At 35.7% G+C, this 21456-nt stretch overlaps 2 protein-coding genes across 3 annotated transcripts in view; one reads left to right on the top strand and one right to left on the bottom strand.

Annotated features, from left to right (window-relative positions):
- Positions 1 to 21456, top strand: part of LOC111051549 (formin-like protein 7) — a 132785-nt gene that overhangs the window by 80130 nt on the left and 31199 nt on the right. The gene's annotated exons all lie outside the window — the stretch shown is intronic.
- On the bottom strand, positions 4489 to 7444 carry LOC111054441. The gene is made up of 2 exons (XM_039427314.1): positions 7238 to 7444; positions 4489 to 7030 (listed from the first exon to the last, which is right to left on the bottom strand). Exon 2 carries the CDS (start codon positions 6679 to 6681, stop codon positions 4495 to 4497), a length of 2187 nt encoding a protein of 728 aa, XP_039283248.1. The 5' UTR covers positions 6682 to 7030; positions 7238 to 7444; the 3' UTR covers positions 4489 to 4494.

The raw sequence follows: 21456 nt of genomic DNA, 5'->3' as shown, positions 1-21456 counted from the left end.
TGTGAAGGAGAAATCCCACTATTAGATACCTGTCCATAAATATGATAGGTAAACATTTCTACAAATAGGAATGCATTGCTCCTTCAGTTCACCCTTCACCATGCGACAGACAAAAGCGACGTGAAACTACAAAATTGCAAAGTAATAACGATGAACAAATGGATCTCACTTTGTCGGTGGAAAACTGGTTTATACACAGATAGTGTGTGTAAAAAGCGCGAACGTAGCGCGACGTGGTGGACAATTGAGAAAGTTTAATATTGGTTTGATTATCACTCGTTGTTGATTTGCATATGGGCACAGCTTATATTCAGATGTTCATGTCCTTCTTTTTCTTATTCCTTGTCATCGTATTTCAAACGTTTGTAGCTTCTATCACACCATCTGGAACAGAAATAAAAAAAATAGTTATTTTACGAACATTTTAATAGTAAGGTGCAGTGGGGTAAGTGCGGACCATATTTGAAAAATTCTCTTGAGGTTGAAGGAAGTGGCATAACTGAAATTCTTGTACTTGGTAACTCTGAAGTAGTTGGCAAATTTGCCTCAGATGTGAAACTAACATGTCTAGTCTCATCCACTAATGGAATGGCATGAGTTTCATTTCCAGTTTTTCTTTCTTTCCATCTTCTTAAATCTGCAGGATCATACATAACTTCTGGAATAACTGAAGGGTTGAGAGTGAAAATACCTCCTTTTCTGAAACCATTCGTGATGATTTGAGGTTCAAGTTCCATCCAGATTTCCCCAATCAATCTTGAAAAATATTATTTTGGAAGTTTATTACCAACATGCTGCCGTTGCCACCTCACCAACTTCTCATCCCACGTTGTTTTGAAGGATTTGAATACACTCAAATCCAATGGCTGGAGTGTATGACAATGTTCTCCTTGATTGCCTGCTGAATGACATTGAAACCAATATGAGTAGAGTGGCCATCAAAAACAAGGTGTACTGCCCTTTTTTTTCCTATCTTTGTGATAAAACTTTTTTGTAAATAGTTTTCAAATACCTCTGTCTCCATCCACCCTTTTTTGTTTGCTGCATATGTTGTATCGGGATATCCAATGCCTTCTGTGCATATCCAATGATCCCAAAATATATTTTCCTTTAAATATTATGAGTGGCGGTATCTTATCTCCATTGCCACTACACCCCAAAACCACTGTTATATTTCCCTTGCCAGGTGTACTTATCGTGCGTGTTGATGGAGTGGTCAGAATATAGAAATTGGCCATTTTTTGTGTATTGGAATATGGGCTTAAGTACACTCAACAATAAATTTTCCATTTTTCGACCTAATTTGACTTATGATGCATGATTTTGGACTGCCTTGACGAGCCGAGAAGAATGAAGTGTAGTAGGATAAAATCTGAGCATTGTGTCAAAAGTTATAAATGTTTGAAATTTTGATCCTTGAGGTGTCCTTAAGCGCGCCTCTCCACTAGGAAATACTGAAATGAAGTGCATCTAACGGGTGATTCTCATAGAACATAATATCATGAACTTATGTCATTGTGCGAAATATCGATGTGAGGACAATGAAGTTGGTGATTATGGTTGAAGCTGAAAATTAGGTGTTTTTCACAATACAAGGCGCATTGTTGTCAGGTGTATCTGGAAATCTATATGAGATAGAGCGCTCTACCTGATCTCAAATTGTAGAGCACAAAAATACGCCCAGAGGGACTTTGAATTTCACATCTAAATGGTAACAATCGGAAGATATTGTTGATCAAAAACTAAAGTTCATCAAAATTGATTTTTTTCTTCAAATTTCACTCATTTTTGAAAAATCATAACTCAGTACTCATGCGAGATAGAGAGTTCCGAATGATCTCATTTTATTCAAAATTTTATAATCTAAAAAAAAGGCGTGAGCAAATTTTTCTGTCCGATCACGAGATTTGGCAGAAATAGCTGATAACTGGAGAATGAGCCGAAAATACGAGGTTGTTGGACCACCCTGTATCTAGCACAAGGAAATTTTGCATGAAGAAATTGGTTCTTGACTTCTCTTATGTACCCAAATAATATATTAAAAAATCAGAACTACAATATAAATTGCATGCACCAATGTATATAGTGACTGGACTATTAAGAAGGCAGAGGCTCTTGGTTGCGCGAGAGTGTCCTTAGAAGGCAATGTGCTTGTTCGCACGAATGAGGCCTCAACAAAGGCGGAGGTGAAACAGTCATTTACAAAAATAATAATACCTGCAAATCCAAGAAAATAGTTTACATCCTATAAATACATTAGAATAAATACACTCGACTCTGAAAAGGTCGAAATGTAGTGAGCATCACACAGCGCCGGTAAGTGCTGAAGTCAGCCTCGGGAAGAACATCCTCCAGGGACGCTAACACAGGCAGCAGAATGACAAGTCCACAGGAAAGACATAGTAGGAGTCCATGTAAAATGAGTCATGTGAACAATACTCGATGACATCTTGTCCAAGATTGATGAGAATCGTAATCATTGCAATTAATAGTCAATGAAAATTGCTTCGTAAAAGCATAATTGTAAGATCTCACAATATGCAACACGTTCATACGGAGTTGAACGGCTAAACAAACAAGTAGCGTGGCCTAGGATAAATTGCAAGAGTTCAAGCAAAATAAAACTAACATTGTTCATAACGATGGCTTAGAAGTGAAACCTCGTAAGCCAGCAAAAGTAAATTTTTCAGGAAATGAAAAAAACGTTTTAAAAATGCATTTATTGATTGAACGTTTATATTTTCATTTTAAACTTACATAAGCTCATCACAGTATTAAGTTATAATGTTTGATATTGATTTTGTGGGTGTATATATTATCTAGATGACTTACGAGGTAACACATCTTGAAAATGACGACTTACGAGGTCTTACAAGTTTTCACTTTTCATCTGGCTTTAGTTACAAGGAATCACAATTCAACTTAAAACATTGTTGTTGACCATTATAGAATAATGTAAATGGTACTATTTATAATAATGAAGCACAATTTTATTGGATCTCAAAATTTTTATTCGAAATCTATCTATAAACAGATTAAGTACATGAAGCTGCAATATTAATACATCGGGTTGTTATTAACTTATAGCTATGGTGATAAAAATGTATGAAAATATAAAGTTTGTCAATCATTATTATTATTAGACAATATTTTCAGTACAAAGTTACATTGACATTTATATTAGGCTATTGGATCCTAACTTTCAATAAAAATAAATCATCAAAGCATGGTTACATGATTGGATAACACATAGCTAAACCTTAGCAGGCATCAATGGTATTTATAGGCCTCATACAGTAACATGAGTTGATGAACACATTATTGCAATGAAAATAAAAGAAGAAAGCATGTCCATATAAAAGGAAGCACAGTATCTCAAATTATTATAAAATAAAAGTTATAAGTCTGAAGTTATACATGCTCATCATTTATACTTAGACATTGAATACTAAACTTCCAAGTAAAAATCATACAATGCAAGCTTTATGGTTGGACAACACAAAACTAATCCTCAGCAGGCTTCAACGGTGGCCTCAAACAATAACCAAATTTAATGAGCATATCATTTCAAAAAAATAATTAAAAATAAAAGAGAATTCATGTCAATATAAGTACACCAATGGTCATTTATACTAATACATGGTCATTCATACTAAGATATTAAATACTAAAGCGCCAAGTAATACATAGTCATTTACATAAAAATTTTCAATACAAAACCTCAAAGTAAAATGCTTGTTTCATGATTGGACAAAACAAAACTTCAGCAGACTTTAATGGTGGTTATTTATAGGCCTCATACAATAACCAAAATTAATGAATTATTGCAAAAAATTGAATTAAAATGAAAAAGAGAGCATGTCACCAATGTCAAATGAAGTATGTCTATTATAAATTAATATTATAGTAACAAGTGATAAAGATAGAAATAATAGTAAATAAGTAATAGATAGGGCCAACAATTCAGATGGAAGTGGACTCCATACATGCCATTATCAGTAAAAAAAAACTTATCAAAATAAAATTTAAAATAAAATAAAGTCATGTCAATATAAGTACACCAATGGTCATTATACTAATACATGGTCATTTATACTAAGATATTGAATACTAAAGCTCCAAGTAATACATAGTCATTTACATAAAAATTTTCAATACAAAACCTCAAAGTAAAATGCTTGTTTCATGATTGGACAAAACAAAACTTCAGCAGACTTCAATGGTGGTTATTTATAGGCCTCATACAATAACCAAAATTAATGAATTCTTGCAAAAAATCGAATTAAAATGAAAAAGAGAGCATGTCATCAATGTCAAATGAAGTATGTCTATTATTAATTAATATTATAGTAACAAGTAATAAAAATAGAAATAATAGTAAATAAGTCATAGATAGGGCCAACAATTCAGATGGAAGTGGACTCCATACATGCCATTATCAGTAAAAAAAAACTTATCAAAATAAAATTTCAAAGATGAAAGCCCTTATCTAATTTATTCATAAGCTATAGTATCATAGAATGGATGGCAGTCTGTAGGTATCACTGATTTAAGTTGCTGCAAGTGGGTCCATTTAGTTTTTGTTATTTTTAGTGGTTCTTTGTGTAGTTGTTTGAATTGAGCTAATTTAGCAACAGTGTTCCTCCGTTTTCTTTGAGGAATAGCAAGAAATTCATTATCAAATGATTTTGTTTTGACTGAAATCTCACCATCTTTGTAGCGAATCACTCTTATATCTGTCACCACAGGATCACCTGGTTTTCTACCAGGTCTAATACTATCATACATCAATAGGTCTGCCTTAGCAAAGTTTTTCACAAAGTCGTAGGTGAGTTCCTTTTGTTCAATAGGGCTTGGATTTGATCTGGCACATGCTGCCAGCCTTATATAGTCACTTGGTAAGTGGATTGGCTGATTGTTGATTTTGTTTTCAATCATGGCATGTATTGAGTCCACTTCCATCTGAGTATGGCCTTTTTCCAAAAACTTTTGTTGTATTTCAACATCATGTTCCTTGCTGAAAGATAACAGAGCATTTGCCATTATCACATTTCTATTTTGGCTAGTGCAACCATCACTCCAAATAACAATAGGAGTCTTCTCATCTTTATTCCACCGATTCTCTAAAAAGTCTATTACACAGCTGGCAAAGGTTGATGCTGATAAGTCAGCTTGTGTCTCATTGAACCAAAATGATTTTGCAAAATGAGACTTCATCTCATAAATTGAAAAATTGTGACAGACTAATTTTGTTTTGAAGTATAGAGCTGATGCATTTAAACTTGGACACACCTTCACTGCTTGGACATCTTGGCTAATGACAAATAGAGAACCTTCATCAGCTTTCAGCTTGTCATCAGCTTTTTCTTGTCTGGCCCTATCTTTCAATTTAACATGTTCAATGTAATCTTCTTCACTGATTAGTCCAGCATCTTTTGCAACACAAAAGTCACATCTGTCTTTTTTTGGCTGCTGAAATGATAGTTTTTTGCTATGGATTATCTTGTAAAATGTGCATGTGGACAACGGTTTTATTGGTTCTTCATCATTTTCACACTGCCTTTTATATTCTGCATAGACATCTGCCATTCGGTTTCCAAATACTGGCTCAATATACAGCTTTGAAGAGTCCCTCCTACAATAGTGAGCTGGTAGTTTGGGCATGTTGTCCAAAAATTCATTCAGCTTTGCTGCAGCTCTTGGGTTATTCTCACCAAGCCCTCTTCTTGGTCTAGCTACTTTTGCAGGTGTGATTGCATGCCCTTGAGCAGCATTGGTGGAATCTGCTGCCCAATTCTTGACTGTCCACTCCCCTAAAGCGAAGGTATTTAAGAAAAAGGGTTTACAAACTTTATGAACTACACCATTTGTGGTTTTAACAGTGTATGTTAATGTTGACTTCCGCCTTGAAGCTGCTCCTGGATTCTTGACACTCTTCTTCATTCCACAGCTCACCAATGAGGCAATATAGGTCTTTTTCTGACCCCAAGATAAATTTGTCCAGAAGTCTCTGAAAATAGTTTCTCTCTCATCATTTGAAACTTCATTACAGGTTCTCCCAGATCTTTGACATCCCCTACCTTGGCATCTTGGTCCTAATTTTCTTGATTTTCTCTCTTTTCCTCTTTTACTTTTCCCACTTTCTTCTTTTTTCCATCCAGTGTATTGTTTCCCTTGTTCACGGAGCTTTTTATTTTTGGAATCAAACCACTCTTCACGTTTTGCTTGGCCTTTTCTATTTCTTTTATTGATGAACCTACCCAAAGCATTATTTTCAATTAATTCTTCTTGATTCACATCAATGATGTCATCTAAAGAGCTTTGTTCTGATACAACATAATCTGGATCATCTGCAGCTGCTTCATCATTACTTCCATATTCTTCATCACATAGATTAATATTGGTTTCTTGAGGCAGAAATGAAGAAATTTGGTCACAGGCAGTTTCAGATTCTTTTATACTTTCTTCCACGATGACATCATTATTTTTATTAATCACAATTTGGCAATTTCCAGTTCCAGGCTCTTTCATAATCTCTTCCATGATGTCGATGTTATTATTTTTACAAGTTTTGTTTGGACTTGAACTGTAACTGTGTTCAATTTCAATAGAACTACAAGATTCCAAAAAGTTACAATCACGACTGTTTTCTTCATCTAAATTACTTGTACAAGTAGTCATTGTTGGGTTGAAGCTGTTCTTGAAGGTCTGTCAGCTTCTATTTCAGGATTGACTGGCAGAAAAGTAGTAGCATCCATGATGAGATTATCTTCACTGTCAACAATTTTATAATAGGCAGTTTCATCTTCTCTTATGCATGTTTCCTCAGTGACGTTTTCACAAGTTTTGTGTGGGCTTGAGCTGCAATTGTGTGGAATTAAAGATGCTCTTGAAGTTCCATTCTCAGTTAATTCTATTTGAGCAGAAGGGCAATTATGTAGATCACTCATCCAATCATCGATCCATCCATCATCATCCAGGTCTACACCCATCAGATTCTGTTGGCTGGTTTCAAGAGGATCCATATTTTCTGAAAAAAAACCCTTTGTTGAGGTTTACACTACTGGAAAGTGAAACCTTGTAAGTTAACACTACTGAAAAGTGAAACCTTGTAAGTTGTATTGAGGTTTGAGTTTGTTTTTTGCTGTTGAAATAATCATCTTAGGCTAGGGTTACAATACTTTCCTATCAAAACGACTAATACAGTTATCAATAATGCTTCACTCATAACACTTACCTGATTGAATAGGCTAGAAATGTAACGAAAACCAGACAGCTACATCAAGACACAGACTGCACCATTAGATTCATACAGGATCTCTGTTACTTACGAGGTTACTCCATTCATTTGCAGTGCCTTCTTGATACCTCACATACGAGGTATTTTTAGATTGCTTATTTTTCAGACTAAATAATTTTTCTGATTTACGAGGTTAATCTAGTTCGAAGCAGCTGGAACAATAATGGTATGAGAAACATAATAAATGTAGCACCTGAAATTGACAGCATTTAAAGTCACACTAAGTTAGTTATGAGAAAATATACAAATAATATATTATATTATATAAGCACCATTATAAAACATAGGCAATTGTGGTGTGCGTGGCGAGCATGACAGTGCTCTCCAGTAGCGCTGCCACCACCAGGTTTTTAGGGTCCTGGGCCCTGCTACTTTTAAAGGATAATATTAAATAAATACGCAAATTCACCAAAACAATCTCACTCTATTGAAAAAATCTCATAACAAACAACTATACTCTCTCTCTCTCTCTAAACATAATCATTCCTCAATCACATTACTAGAAACTACATCTCACTCTCACGCACAACCTTCCTCTAGCGCGTCTCGGAACGTTCTCCTCTGAGTTTCGCCTCTACACGGTCATCACTCTCTCAGCTCACCAGTTCAAAAGTCCAATTTGGTGGCCTGAGTGATGACTCCGCTATTCTAATAATTAATAACCTATGAGAGCGGGGTGTTTGAATTGTTACATCACCCCTCCGCATGAAAAAGATGTGGCATACACATTTACTGTCACATCTTCAAGCTAAGTTGAAATCAAATTACATTTTAATCTTGACAATATCGTTAAATATAGTTAGTACATTTTCAGATTCATTAACATTTTAACAATTTATAACATAAAATTCAAGAAGAGAGTATCATAGTTATACATTCGAATGAGGAATCTAGTCTAATTTTAAAAACAATAAATTATTGGCACAGAGCAAAGCAGAGTCCATCTTAACATATTAGGCTACCATAAAGTTCTCCCACATAAAGTTTTAAATTGCTAATCATTATAGTCCCACCACACATTGGTCACTTTTGAACACCCAGCGATTTTGATACTGTTGAGTTGACTCTTGGGCAGTGTCGTTGCCGAATGTTGTCTCCTGCATTATCTTTTCGAGGTGACCGCCTCCTTCAACTCGGATGGTGGTGTGTCTGTGGCTCTGTTGCTCTGGCCGCTCTGTCCGTCTGCAAAAGGCACTCCTGCGAGACAACAAAAACCTACAACCAGTATCAAGCTTATACTTATTCTACATAATTATTACTAAATACAGCAATAAATTGACAATTTCTCGCATTACACTAAACTTGAATAAATTAAAATTATTCTCATGTTTCAATAAATTAGATTTTCCCAAGTCAATGCTGAAGGCTTTTTTGAATACAGTAGGTTTCTTCATACTTCTAACATTTCACTTTCAAAATACTTTCCAACTTCTAAATTAATTTTAATATATAACAATAGCATAAAGTATAAATATACTACAAGTGTTTATTGTTCCTTTGGTGTGAATTAAAGCAAGACATGAAAATTCTTCAATAATAGAATATTATACATTTCGTTTCATTCAATCACCTCTCCAATTGATAAATTTAGTGAATCAAAGTTTCATTGGTTTGCCCATGGGCATGTTTAGTTTCTTATTATTAGTTGCAATCACACAAATCATTCGTCCACAATCATCAACATTCACTGGCCATCACTTTCACACTCCATACTTACTCAACATACTAATCATTCACACATTGTTTTAGCTCTTTATTTTTTATATTTATTTCTGTCTTTAGTAAACTTGTTTTAATTCTTTCCCACCAACATTAAAAGTTATCATCTTGAAGTGATACAAAATAAATATACATGATAAAAATAAATTTCAACTTGAACTTCCTACTGAATATTATAATTGAATAAATAAATGAATAATCTATCATATGGGGTCATTCTTTTACATTTAATATACAATATATATTTATATCTCAATAATCATGGTCATAATCAATACACTACATAATCGTTATATCTTCTTGGTTTTTTTCCTTTTTCTCTTGTGTTTCGAGTTTGTATCGTTATCTGATGCATTTTGATCATATTCTTCCTCTTCTCTTACTTCATCATCGTTATCGTCGTCGTCTTCGTCTTTTTCCTCTTCAACTTGCTCTTCTTCATTTTCCTCATTGACTTCTCTTTGTTCTTCATCTTCTTCCTCTTCTTCTTCTGAATCGTTTCCCTCTCGAACTTCATTTCCAGCTTGCTCATAGTACAACGCTGGTTTTATTCTGTTTACATGTAGGCCTACAACTACGTTTTTTCCTCTTACTATATTCAGTTTCGATTTAATTTCTACAATTCGATATGGTCCTCTCCATAGCTTTGACAATTTCTTCACTCTCTTTCTTTTAATTTGTGGTACATAGAGATAAACTTTTTGAACTACACGATATTCACTTGTTTTAGACTTTTTGTCGTATTGCTTCTTCTGCGTTTTCCTTGCCTTCTCTTGGCACTCAACTGACATTTCTTTTATAGTTTGTAATCTACTTCTAAGATCTCCTATATAATTCGAATAAATCTCTGTATCCTCAATTAATGTGAGATCAGCTTCAAGTGGTGTTCTAATTTTCTTTCCAAATACCATCTCATAAGGTGTGTATCCAATTGATTCGTGCTCTTGCGAAGTCCCATTTTACCTCCATCCCATTCAGTTTTATAACTTGCATCACTGTCCCATGCACTCGCATAAGGGCTCCAGCGATGCCTCTAATTAGGATGTTGCTTGGAGTAATTATTGTGCCAGTTACGATTTGTCTTGTGATAAGGGATACTTGTGTTCCCGTATCAACTACAATCTTTCCTTCCACTCCTACAATACAACCATCCACAACCAGTTCTTCGGCACTATTTTGGCATAATGTAACTACAATTTTGGGCTTACTTCGTCTCGCCTGTCCAGACCTATTACAAAAGTGATCTGAATTTACTAATGTTTGGGGCTCCCAACGGCGGTCTTGAGCTCCCCGTTGTCGTTTAACAACTTATCTTGATCTTTTCGGTTGTCATTTATCTTTTTCCCATTTCCCCAACAATTGTGTGTAAGATGTCCTCGCTTGTTGCAATTGTTACATAATTTATTTGCGAAATATTGTTTCATTCTACATTCAATTTCTAGATGACCCTTTCTCTTACAAATGTTACAAACTCTAATGCCCACTTGTTGAGTGTTAGTGTGTACAACTCTCCCTACAATCTCTAGCGATGTGTATAATCTTCCCACAGTTATAAAAAAATTTTTCGAGTTATTGTGCTAAATACTTTTCTAGATGGCTCCTGTTCATTTTGGATGGGTTTTCTATCGAAGTTGAAAATCGCTATGGCTGTTGCTACTGCTTCTTTAAATGATGTTGGGAATTTGATACGAGTTTGTTTCCCTATTTCACCATCTCTTAAGAATGACTCCACAGCTCTCCTGTCAGATTCTTCCCTTAGTATTTTATTAGCTTCATCACTTGCTGTTACTGTAAGAGCTTGTTCACATGACAGCGATTTACGCTCGGTTGTCGCTCGATTGGCAAATCGCTCGGTTTGCCAGCCTCGTACTCATGACAGCGATTCATGAGCGGTTTGCGCTCGGTTATGATAAATAATTACTAGGTACAACATCTATGTACTCAATCTTAATATCTTAGTCTATGTACTTAATCACTATATTACTCTTTAACATATATTTAAAACTTTACCACTCTGATCGAAATCGCTCGGTTGACTGAAGACATGTGTACGCGCTCATGCCTGCTCTAGTATATCGAGCAGCAACCGAGCGACAACCGAGCGGTTGTAGTCTGAGACTACAACCGCCGCGATTCGCCGGCGACTACTAAAACCGAGCGATGCATGTGTACGGCACCATGTGTTTCCCCTATACCTGGCAATCGCTCGGTTTGTCAACCATGCGACAACCGAACGTAAATCGCTGTCATGTGAACAGGCTCTAATCGTCTTCCTACTTATGTTCATGACTCGGTCTGCATATTTTCAATTGACTCCTTTACTTTGTTGGATTGATGCTAATTGTTCATAGTAATAGCGACTTGGTAGGCTATCACTGAAACGCTCAACCAAAGCTGCTCTAATTTCAGCTGCTGATTTTGCATTCCTACACCTATCTTCTGACTTGAAAAACAATAATGCACTTCCAGTAAGTTTTAATCTGATAATTTGTGTCTTTTGAAATTCTGACCAGCCACACAATTGAGAGATTCCATCAACAGTGTCAAGAAAAGAATGAATTTGATCTGACTGCTCTCCATCGAATGTTAGAATACTGCTAACTAAATCGAAATTTGGTTTGACATTTTGCTCAGGGCAGGGGGTGTAACAAGTTCTACTTCTACTAAATTTGTATCTATTCTATTCAGGTCTCTGTTAACAGTTTCGTTTAGTGTGATACTAAGTTGATTTAATCTAGCTGATAGCGCTTCAAAAGCAGCTTGAACTTCGACTTCCTGCCCTTCAAAATTAACTCTCTCAGCCATTTTAAATTTTTTATAATTAACCTTTCATTTGCATAAATAAATAACTTTCATAAAACACTAAATTTAATCTATCAGCTCTGTGTGACCTAGATAATTTCCTGAAATCTTTTCATCTTAAATTATTTCATAATAAACAATATGATGTCTGACCTGATTGATTAAGCATAAAATAAACATTAATAATTTGAAATGAGCTCTAAATTAACTGAATGTAGACCTAACAATTTCCTATCATAAAGTTAATTCATTGGGAATTCTATCTCCAACGAAATAATTCGATAAATATATAAATAATAACAATAGTATTTTCAATATAGAAAGAGCTGCATAAATTGTTCACCAAATTTAATTGTTGATGTCTTCATCTCCACCGTAGAATGCCGCAAAACGTTGCCCCAGTAGATCCATGTTATTACAGTTGTTATCCGCCAAACAGCTGGTAGAATGACAGCGACAGTCTCTATGGAGTCGTGTAGCCTGAAGAGCGATGAACCTGGTAACATATTTGCCAACACCCAAAAGTTGGAGGAAGCCCACGACTCACATCTGCCAATCCCCACCTCAACGTTTCACTGGTTTGCTGTCCGCGTTCTGCTGACTCAAGACACTTCCGCTTTCCAGAGTTCAACAATCGCGCTCGGTTTCATATTTCATCCGAATAATTTTCCGAAATCACTGTTCAACTATAAGACAACTAAGCAAATTAATGAAAAATGGATCAGAAGTAATCAATGAAAAGTAATATTGTTAATCATTTGAAGTTTGGGAAAATTTACACAGTTTGTATTTCCTCGCGAATAGCCTGTATAATAATTTCACAGTATTTTTCAAAATTATTTTTATCATAATTGCTTATAGTTTTCTCTTGAATTGTATTGTGATTTTCAAGCAATTTGAAGACAGTAGGAGATGGTATCAAAAAAAATTTTCTGAATGCATTAGCATCAAAATGACTTTCAAGACTTTCCCCAAATAAAACTTTGAACGCATGAAAACAAATCAAAGGACCACAATACATTTACGGCATCATCTGTAGGTTGGTGAGTATGAGGTGGGGAGTATAGGGGAGTCCAGAGATGATGTGCTCACTATTGAGAACTTGAATCCAAATTTCCAAAAGATGCCTTTGTTAACTATTTATACCTTAATTATACAGATCAAAGAAAATAATTTTCTTCTCCCTTACTTTAACTATAATAAGAAGCCAATGTGAATTGATGCAGCAAGGAATAAAGATATTACTGTAACTCTTATAATCTTCTATTGCAAAACTTTCAACACACTTTGAAAGTTCAAATTGTGAATTGTTTGAGAATTTCAATTGTTCTCTTATTATCTGGGAATATAGGCTACTGATTAATAAACTATCATCATTATTATTTTTTACGTTTATGTGAATGAACAGATCAATAACTGAATCAAGCAATTTTTTTTATTTTCTCTCTTCATCTTCTGAAATTTGTAGATCAACAGATTTCAGTTCCAGCAAAGTGACATAAAAATTATCAATATTGAGGGGCTTTCGGGCTGATTCAATATTAGTTATTGGCTCAGTAAAACTAGCAGAATGAGCATTAGATTGAGTCAAGGTCAATAACTTAGCTCCATCAATACTATTTCCATCTTCTTCTTCCAATATGGTAATATTATGAGAGGTGGATTCAAACAATTCTTTCTTCAAAAATGAATGCTGTATTATGTCCGGCTTATTTAATTTGAGGCTTCTTTTTCTATTTTTATTTTGGGTTGTTTTGAATAGTCTCGGTTGTAAAGCCATCTTCTGATTGGGTGAAAATTTGACAAGCATGGATGGAGGAGCTTGGAAATCATTAGGCCTATGGTTATCTAATATTACATTATTATTACTATCAAGATGATCAATACTATTATTTGATGTTGTTTGACTGGAATTACTATAATTAAAACCCAATTCACGATGAACATCATGCTCACGCATGCTCAGTGAGTAAACTCACTATATGCTTACACAAAGTACTCGAAACTTCACAAGTACATTTGAAAAGATGTGAGCATAGGCCTGAGCAGGACAAATTGCTACACCTGTAGTAACAGTGGTCGGGTAGCATGCATTTCGGTGAAACCCTAGTGAGAAAATACTTTTCCTCTAATTTATTGCACTCAACCTCGAACATGGTATCTGATACTCTATTCACTAAATCAACATTTATATTAATACACCTCCTTGGCGAGGATTATCTGAATTATTTTGGAAATCAACATGAGGTTCTCTGACCAGACACCTTCTACTTAGTTCTAGCCACCTATCAGCTTCCATATCATGCAAGAGTTCGATTAAATCATGTACCCTTGCATTACGTCTACGAGTGAGGTTGCACTTCAATTTATTGTGGTATGGATGCAACAAACATATTACTATCAATGTTGGCATGATGAAAATTTCTGAAGCACATGGCCCACTTGCTACATCTGTTGGCATAGAACATTTCAAAATACTTCATGAAGGATGTAAGTCCTTTCATGTGTCTCAAATCTTTCAAAAAATTGGAAAGTCCTATTTCGAACTGAATAGAGCTCTTCAATCCCAATAGAACAATAAATTTTTCAAAAACTTCCTTTCGGAGTTTTGCATCTTTAATTCTGTTAATCCAATTTTTCTTAATTGCCCTGACCACATGCCACTTGCATAGTAGATTTCGTGGTCTGAGGTTGGGTTCACTACAATGGAACACATACTCGAAGGCGGGCCACATTGTTTTGTCATCGTCGGTCATGACAGCGTTGACCCTCAAATTTGGGCACCTATCTTTAATACTTTTAAAAAACAAAATCATCACATCTTTGGTCAATTTATTAGTTATAAACTGACCCACAATGAACCCTCTACCAAATTCGTCTGGTACTAATAGATTAAAAAGATAAAATCCATATCAGATTCAACACACAATATAGGAGACACTTCCTCTTCCAACAGTTCCAATTTGTCAATCTTTTTGAAAGCCGTACACTGTCGGGCCACACATTGAACCCTTTGTCTCCGATTTTGGTGTTGCATTTTTGGTGCTTATAAGCTAATATAAAACGTTTATTCTCAGCACTCAGACTATTGATATAGTTTTTTTCAGCATCACCACAAAAGCCTCTTTCTTTCCGTAATAAATGATATTTAGACTATACTGTAAAATTTTTCTATTAGTCATCAAGTTTTCTTTTTTATAATATTTGTATCTTTAATGGCTTTGATTGTGAATTTTCTTCTAATGAAGTTTGGATTAACACCATCCTTCAATAGTTTTATAACTGCAGCTCTTGTCTCAGGCATCCATTGATTGGAAATCACATTGCTCTCTTTGCATGGATGTGAGTGTTTGGAAAAGAAATTGACCTTTACTTTCCCATCTTGATATTCATGCACAAAAATCCTAGCAGGACATCGAGTATTGAGAATTTGGCCATATCTATGTCTATGTACAGTTTTCGCACATTTCTACTCATTGTACGGTTATGAAAAATACATCTGAAGAAATGCTGTTTAGTGGAGTTGCCTGCTTCTAGTCTGAGTGCCAGTAATTTTTATAAAAGACAAGTAATTTTTTTCACTTACATTCTTCATCTATGTATGTCATTCTAACATGGTATCAAAATACAGTGTTTCCAAAGAATTATTACAATCATCACATGAAAATTTTTGCCTATTAAACAATTAATAAAGAAAGCATTTTTGCAACAGAATTTACATTCAAAAAACTTATGACTATCAAAATCATTTTCGGTTTTGAAAGATTTTTTGCATGTTTTGCAAGACAAAAGAATGTCACAAATGAAGGGAATGCAAGTATTCTTGTGCATACAGAAGCTCTGCTTACATTAATGTCTTTCAACAAACATGACATAAATGAGGATATAGGCCTACTATGGATTTCCTCTATTATTTAAAGAATGAGCATTTTCTTCAAGGGTCAGCCTTGCTCGAGCATTCCATTCCATAGCTTCATCAAACCAGTCATCTTCATCGTTTCTTTTTATCTACCTAGAAGCGTGATTTTTATGTTCAATAGAGTGGAAAGAAGAAGAATAACAAGGGAGACAAGGATGGTATGAGTTTCGGCGGTGGGGGTAGGAGCTGAAAGAATGAACTTGCTGGGAGGTTGAGCTGTGGGTGTAGAAGCTGAAGGAATGAACTTGCTGGGAGGTTGAGCTGTGGGTATAGAAGCTGAAGGAATGATCTTGCTGGTAGGTTGAGCTGTGGGTGTAGAAGCTGAAGGAATGAACCTGCTGAGAGGTTGAGCTGTGGGTGTAGAAGCTGAAGGAATGAACTTGCTGGGAGGTTGAGCTGTGGGTGTAGAAGCTGAAGGAATGAACTTGCTGAGAGGTTGAGCTGTGGGTGTAGAAGCTGAAGGAATGAATTTCCTGAAATCTTTTCATCTTAAATTATTTCATAATAAACAATATTGATGTCTGACCTGATTGATTCAGCATAAAATAAACATTAATAATTTGAAATGAGCTCTAAATTAACTGAATGTAGACCTAACAATTTCCTATCATAAAGTTAATTCATTGTGAATTCTATCTCCAACGAAATAATTCGATAAATATATAAATAATAACAATAATATTTTCAATATAGAAAGAGCTGTATAAATTGCTCACCAAATTTAAATGTTGATGTCTTCATCTCCATCGTAGAATGCCGCAAACGTTGCCCCAGTAGATCCATGTTATTACAGTTGTCATCCGCCAAACAGCTGGTAGAATGAAAGCGACAGTCTCTATGGAGTTGTGTTGCCTGAACAGCGATGAACCTGGTGATGTATTTGCCAACACCCAAAAGTTGGAGGAAACCCACAACACACCTCTGCCAATCCCCACCTCAATGTTTCTCTGGTTTGCTGCCTGTGTTCTGCTGACTCAAGACACTTCCGCTTTCCAGAGTTCAACAATCATGCTCGGTTTCATATTTCATCCAAATAATTTTCCGAAAACACTGTTCAACTATCTTTAAAATTGAATTTAATACATTTTTTAGGTGGATCATTTTTGAGACGTCAACGTATTTTTAGAAAATATTTCTGAATGGATTTGATATATTGAACTATGAGTTTATTAAATTTCGCATTTTGTCTGAATTTATGTAGAAATAAATTTATACTGTTCACTATTTGGCAGTTAATAAAGTTCTCTTCATCTTCACAAACTACAGAAACACATAATACACATAATCAAAAGTTCAACAAAATCACGTACACACATTGAAAATACGGATTAAAATTCAGTAACACTTAGCAATGAACTTTGAAACTATCACGGTACCAATTATATTATCTTTTGGAGACACGTTCTGTTACTGATCTTTCACGGTTGAAATACTTTAAACAAGTTTTCAGAGTTTGGATCCCACTGCCAAGTCACCACTTGTGGCGTGCATGACGAGCATGACTGTGCTCTGCAGTAGCGCTGCCACCACCAGGTTTTTAGGGTCCTGGGCCCTGCTACTTTTAAAATAGGATAATATCATTAAATAAATAGTAATTTACCAGGGCGCTGGTAAGTTGGACGTTGATAGCAGTCCATCATGTGCTGCTCTCTCGCAGCAAGATCTCCCATGGTATCATATGGACGCTGGTTGCCGCTGTGGGAGGGTATGGATCGGCCTCTATTATGATTATAAGACATCTTTTAAGTTCTAGTTTTTACAGCGTGACACACGACTGTGAAAATAGGAAAATTTGCAAAATAGTAAAAGTATGCAAATACACCAAAACAATATCACTCTATTGAAAAAATCCCATAACAAACAACTATACTCTCTCTCTCTCTCTCTCTCTCTCTCTCTCTCTCCTCTCTCTCTCTCTCTCTCTCTCTCTCTCTCTGTCTCTCCGACATTTATTTAATCACAAACAATTGAAATCTTCACAATAGTCACACACATTTTTTATACAATATCAGTAAACTTACAGTACTACTCAAACAGAAGTACTCTGTGTAATATTTGTTTGTGTATCTGGGTATCCTAATAATTTAAATATTAACAACTTTAGAAACACTATTTATGCAAGAATGCAAGCGGCAGGAGAAACAATTGATAGATAAAGATATTGTATATTATACAATAATTAGTAATTTGATGCAGACGTTCAATAATTGATTAGTATGATGATAAACGCTCTACTTTAAGGTCACATATCATCACTGAATTAGTCCCCTACCACACCCACCATCCATGATGATATGAATGAGACAATATGGATGGGTCATAGGGTTGGGAACGTGGTGGTGCGGGTAGCCTGCACTGTATTGTGCCACATTAGGTAGTGAGGGGTAGGTGAGGTTTTGGTTGTCTCGAAGCCTAGAGGTGGAGGGCTTGGGAAGCCGCATTTGTCAATCCGTGTTTGTCAATTGGTGCCAACATTGTTTGTTGGTGACAAGCGGCAGCTTGCCTATGTTGTTGCTGCGACATAGACGGTCTGATTGGTGCCCTGGCAAACCGTTGATCCCTGGCCAGGGCATTGGATATTCTTTCCGAAGAATGGACATTGATATGTCCAAAGCTTTGCCAATTTATTCAATGCATGAGTTAATGTTAGTTAATTATTAATTTGGTCAAAATTCATAAGTTCATTGTAATATATAAGACAACTAAGCAAATTAATGAAAAATGGATCAGAAGTAATCAATGAAAAGTAATATTGTTAATCATTTGAAGTTTGGGAAAATTTGACACAGTTTGTATTTCCTCGCGAATAGCCTGTATAATAATTTCACAGTATTTTTCAACATTATTTTTATCATAATTGCTTATAGTTTTCTCTTGGATTGTATTGTGATTTCCAAGCAATTTGAAGACAGTAGGAGATGGTATCAAAAATAAATTTTCTGAATGCATTAGCATCAAAATACCATTAACCTCAAGGTCACCCAAGTCGACCAAACCTAACCTCAAGGTCATCCAGGTCAACCAAACCTAACCTCAAGGTCATCTAGGTCAACCAAACCTAACCTAACCTCAAGGTCATCTAGGTAAACCAAACCTAACCTCAAGGTCATCTAGGTCAACCAAACCTAACCTCAAGGTCATCTAGGCCAACCAAACCTAACCTCAAGGTCATCTAGGTCAACCAAACCTAACCTCAAGGTCATCTAGGTCAACCAAACCTAACCTCAAGGTCATCCAGGTCAACCAAACCTAACCTCAAGGTCATCTAGGTCAACCAAACCTAACCTCAAGGTCATCCAAAAAAAAAAATAAATAAAAAAAAAAAAAAAAAAATTTAAAAAAAAAATTTAAAAAAAGAAATTTTTTTTTAAAACTCATAAAATCGGGAATAAATGAGAAAAAAAATATTAAAATTTAAAAGAAAAAAAATTTAAAAAAAAAATTGAAAAAAAAAATTGCATGGTTGCCTGTAAAGTTGGTATACGGGCGAAAGTTTTACGTGACAACGACTTTGAGTGGTAAAATAATTTTAATGTGAATATTCATTCGTATAGTAGGAAGAAGGATGAAATAATAATAACTCACATGAGAGTGAGTGAGAGGCACGTGTCCCTTCCACTCGGGCATGGTTAGCCTGCGCCCACCTAAGAGCGAGAGAGACAACCATTGACTTGACATTTGAATTAGTGGCGCAGTGCAGGAGATTGCTTGCGGCGCCTGCGCAGGTTGACTGCTCCATTTCACTCTCTCTCCAGGTGAATGCCTTTGGGTTGGTGCGGCATTGCTTGCCACTGCTCCTATTCGTGCTCTTTCCAGACGACCGTGAACCGAAATGAACGCTCTCACTCGCTCTCATTGTGAGCGCATAACGTGGGAACGTAACGCAGTTTCTTGAAGTGTCTCCCGGCAAACCAATTTATAAGACGTTGTCACGTCAAAAAAAAAAAAAACACATAAAATCGGGAATAAATGAAAAAAAAATGGGACATTGTGTCTTGTGCAGTCGTGCCACCAGTACATGTGTGTGGGTGATTTTCATGTAGTAATGAGATCACACCAGATGAATATGTCCATACCTACTAGATCAAGATGTCCATGGGAGACTCTAGATCGACATGGCCATGCTGCTCTTGAGATCAAAATGGTATTGAAGATAGATATTTTCAATGACTCCCACTCCATGTTCAGACATGACATATGAACATTCTCAATGACCCTCACTCCTCCTGTCACATGTCTGTATAGCATAATTGGGTCGTCCACTCAGTGGTCAGTCAGTCAGCTCAATTACTGATCAGTCACTGTTCAGTCACTGTACAGTTACTGATCAGTCACTGTTCAGTCACTGTTCAGTTACTGTTCAGTTACTGATCAGTCACTGTTCAGTCACTGATCAGTCACTGTTCAGTTACTGATCAGTCACTGATCAGTCACTGTTCAGTCACTGATCAGTCACTGTTCAGTTACTGATCATTCACTGATCAGTCACTGTTCAGTTACTGATCAGTCACTGATCAGTCACTGTTCAGTCACTGTTCACTTACAGCAAGCTGCAATGAGCTTGGACATAGTTGTTAAAGTATACATAGTATAGGAGTTACAAGAAGGGCCAGAATTGGTAACTATTGCAATCAAACAGGTATACTGTAGGAACAATAGTTGATATATTTTACAGTTTGAAAAACTGGAAGCATTGTATGTGTCAAACTATTGGATAGAGGAAGAATTTGAGAACCCCAACATAGATTTTAATTATGAAATTAGAATCAAGCTAGATGTTCTAGAGCATAACCCCAGTAGGAATAAGGAAAGAGTTATTTTCTGTATCTGATTGCCTTGACCACATCATCAGCTGACTTGCTTTTAATTGGTATAGCAAAGGCAAACTTACTAAGACAATTGATAATAGTAATTATGTATCTATAACCTTTGTTCTGTGGAGCATATGGTATCATCTCAACAAGGTCAGCTTGATAGAGGTCATAAAGACCTTAGACTGTAACCTTTCTTGTTGGGAAATTCCAACAAGCTTGCTTGTGCAGCTCTTGTGCTAATACTGTCTTATCCATACTGGATATATGAACTTGCTAATTAGCATTTATATAGGCATCAGGCTGTTGAGCTCAACCATCATGAACTTCCTGCATGGTATGATAAAGACAAGTTCATCATAGTAGGATGCTTCCTATTGTATTTACTATACCTTAAATGTCTAACAGTGCTTACTCTAGAAGTTGAAGGGTGTATGGAATAAGATGTACAACATCTTTCTCTTGAAATAACACACTCTCTCTTTTATTGATACATAGCATAATATATAAACTGAGCATTCATATGAATAATAAGATTATTTACATTACAATTCAATAGATTCAGTCCAATATATCGAGAACTATCCAGTGATATAATTCACCCAATCTATCACTTATTTCGCAGAATCCTCTGCTGAATGAGAATTTCAAGATGGCTGCTCCCTCGCATAGATCGGTATAGCTTGACACTTTGGCATCATGAAAGATGGATGTTAGTGTCTCTAGAAAGTTTTGAGCTGTTCCAAACGGTTCTGGTAGGTCCTTATCTCCAAACTTCAGAAATGGTTGTACAATCCATTGGTTGCTGGTTACTAGTAGACAGTCTCTGCACTCACACATATCTGCTTGCTCCACTGCAGGCTGATGTTGGCACTGGGTCTGGAGCAGTGGTAGTGGTAACAGCA

Source organism: Nilaparvata lugens, chromosome 4 (genome assembly GCF_014356525.2).
Source record: "Nilaparvata lugens isolate BPH chromosome 4, ASM1435652v1, whole genome shotgun sequence".
In the NCBI taxonomy this organism is placed as follows: domain Eukaryota; kingdom Metazoa; phylum Arthropoda; class Insecta; order Hemiptera; family Delphacidae; genus Nilaparvata; species Nilaparvata lugens.
Note: the sequence above shows the minus strand (reverse complement) of the source record. Positions and strands in the feature narration are given on the sequence as shown.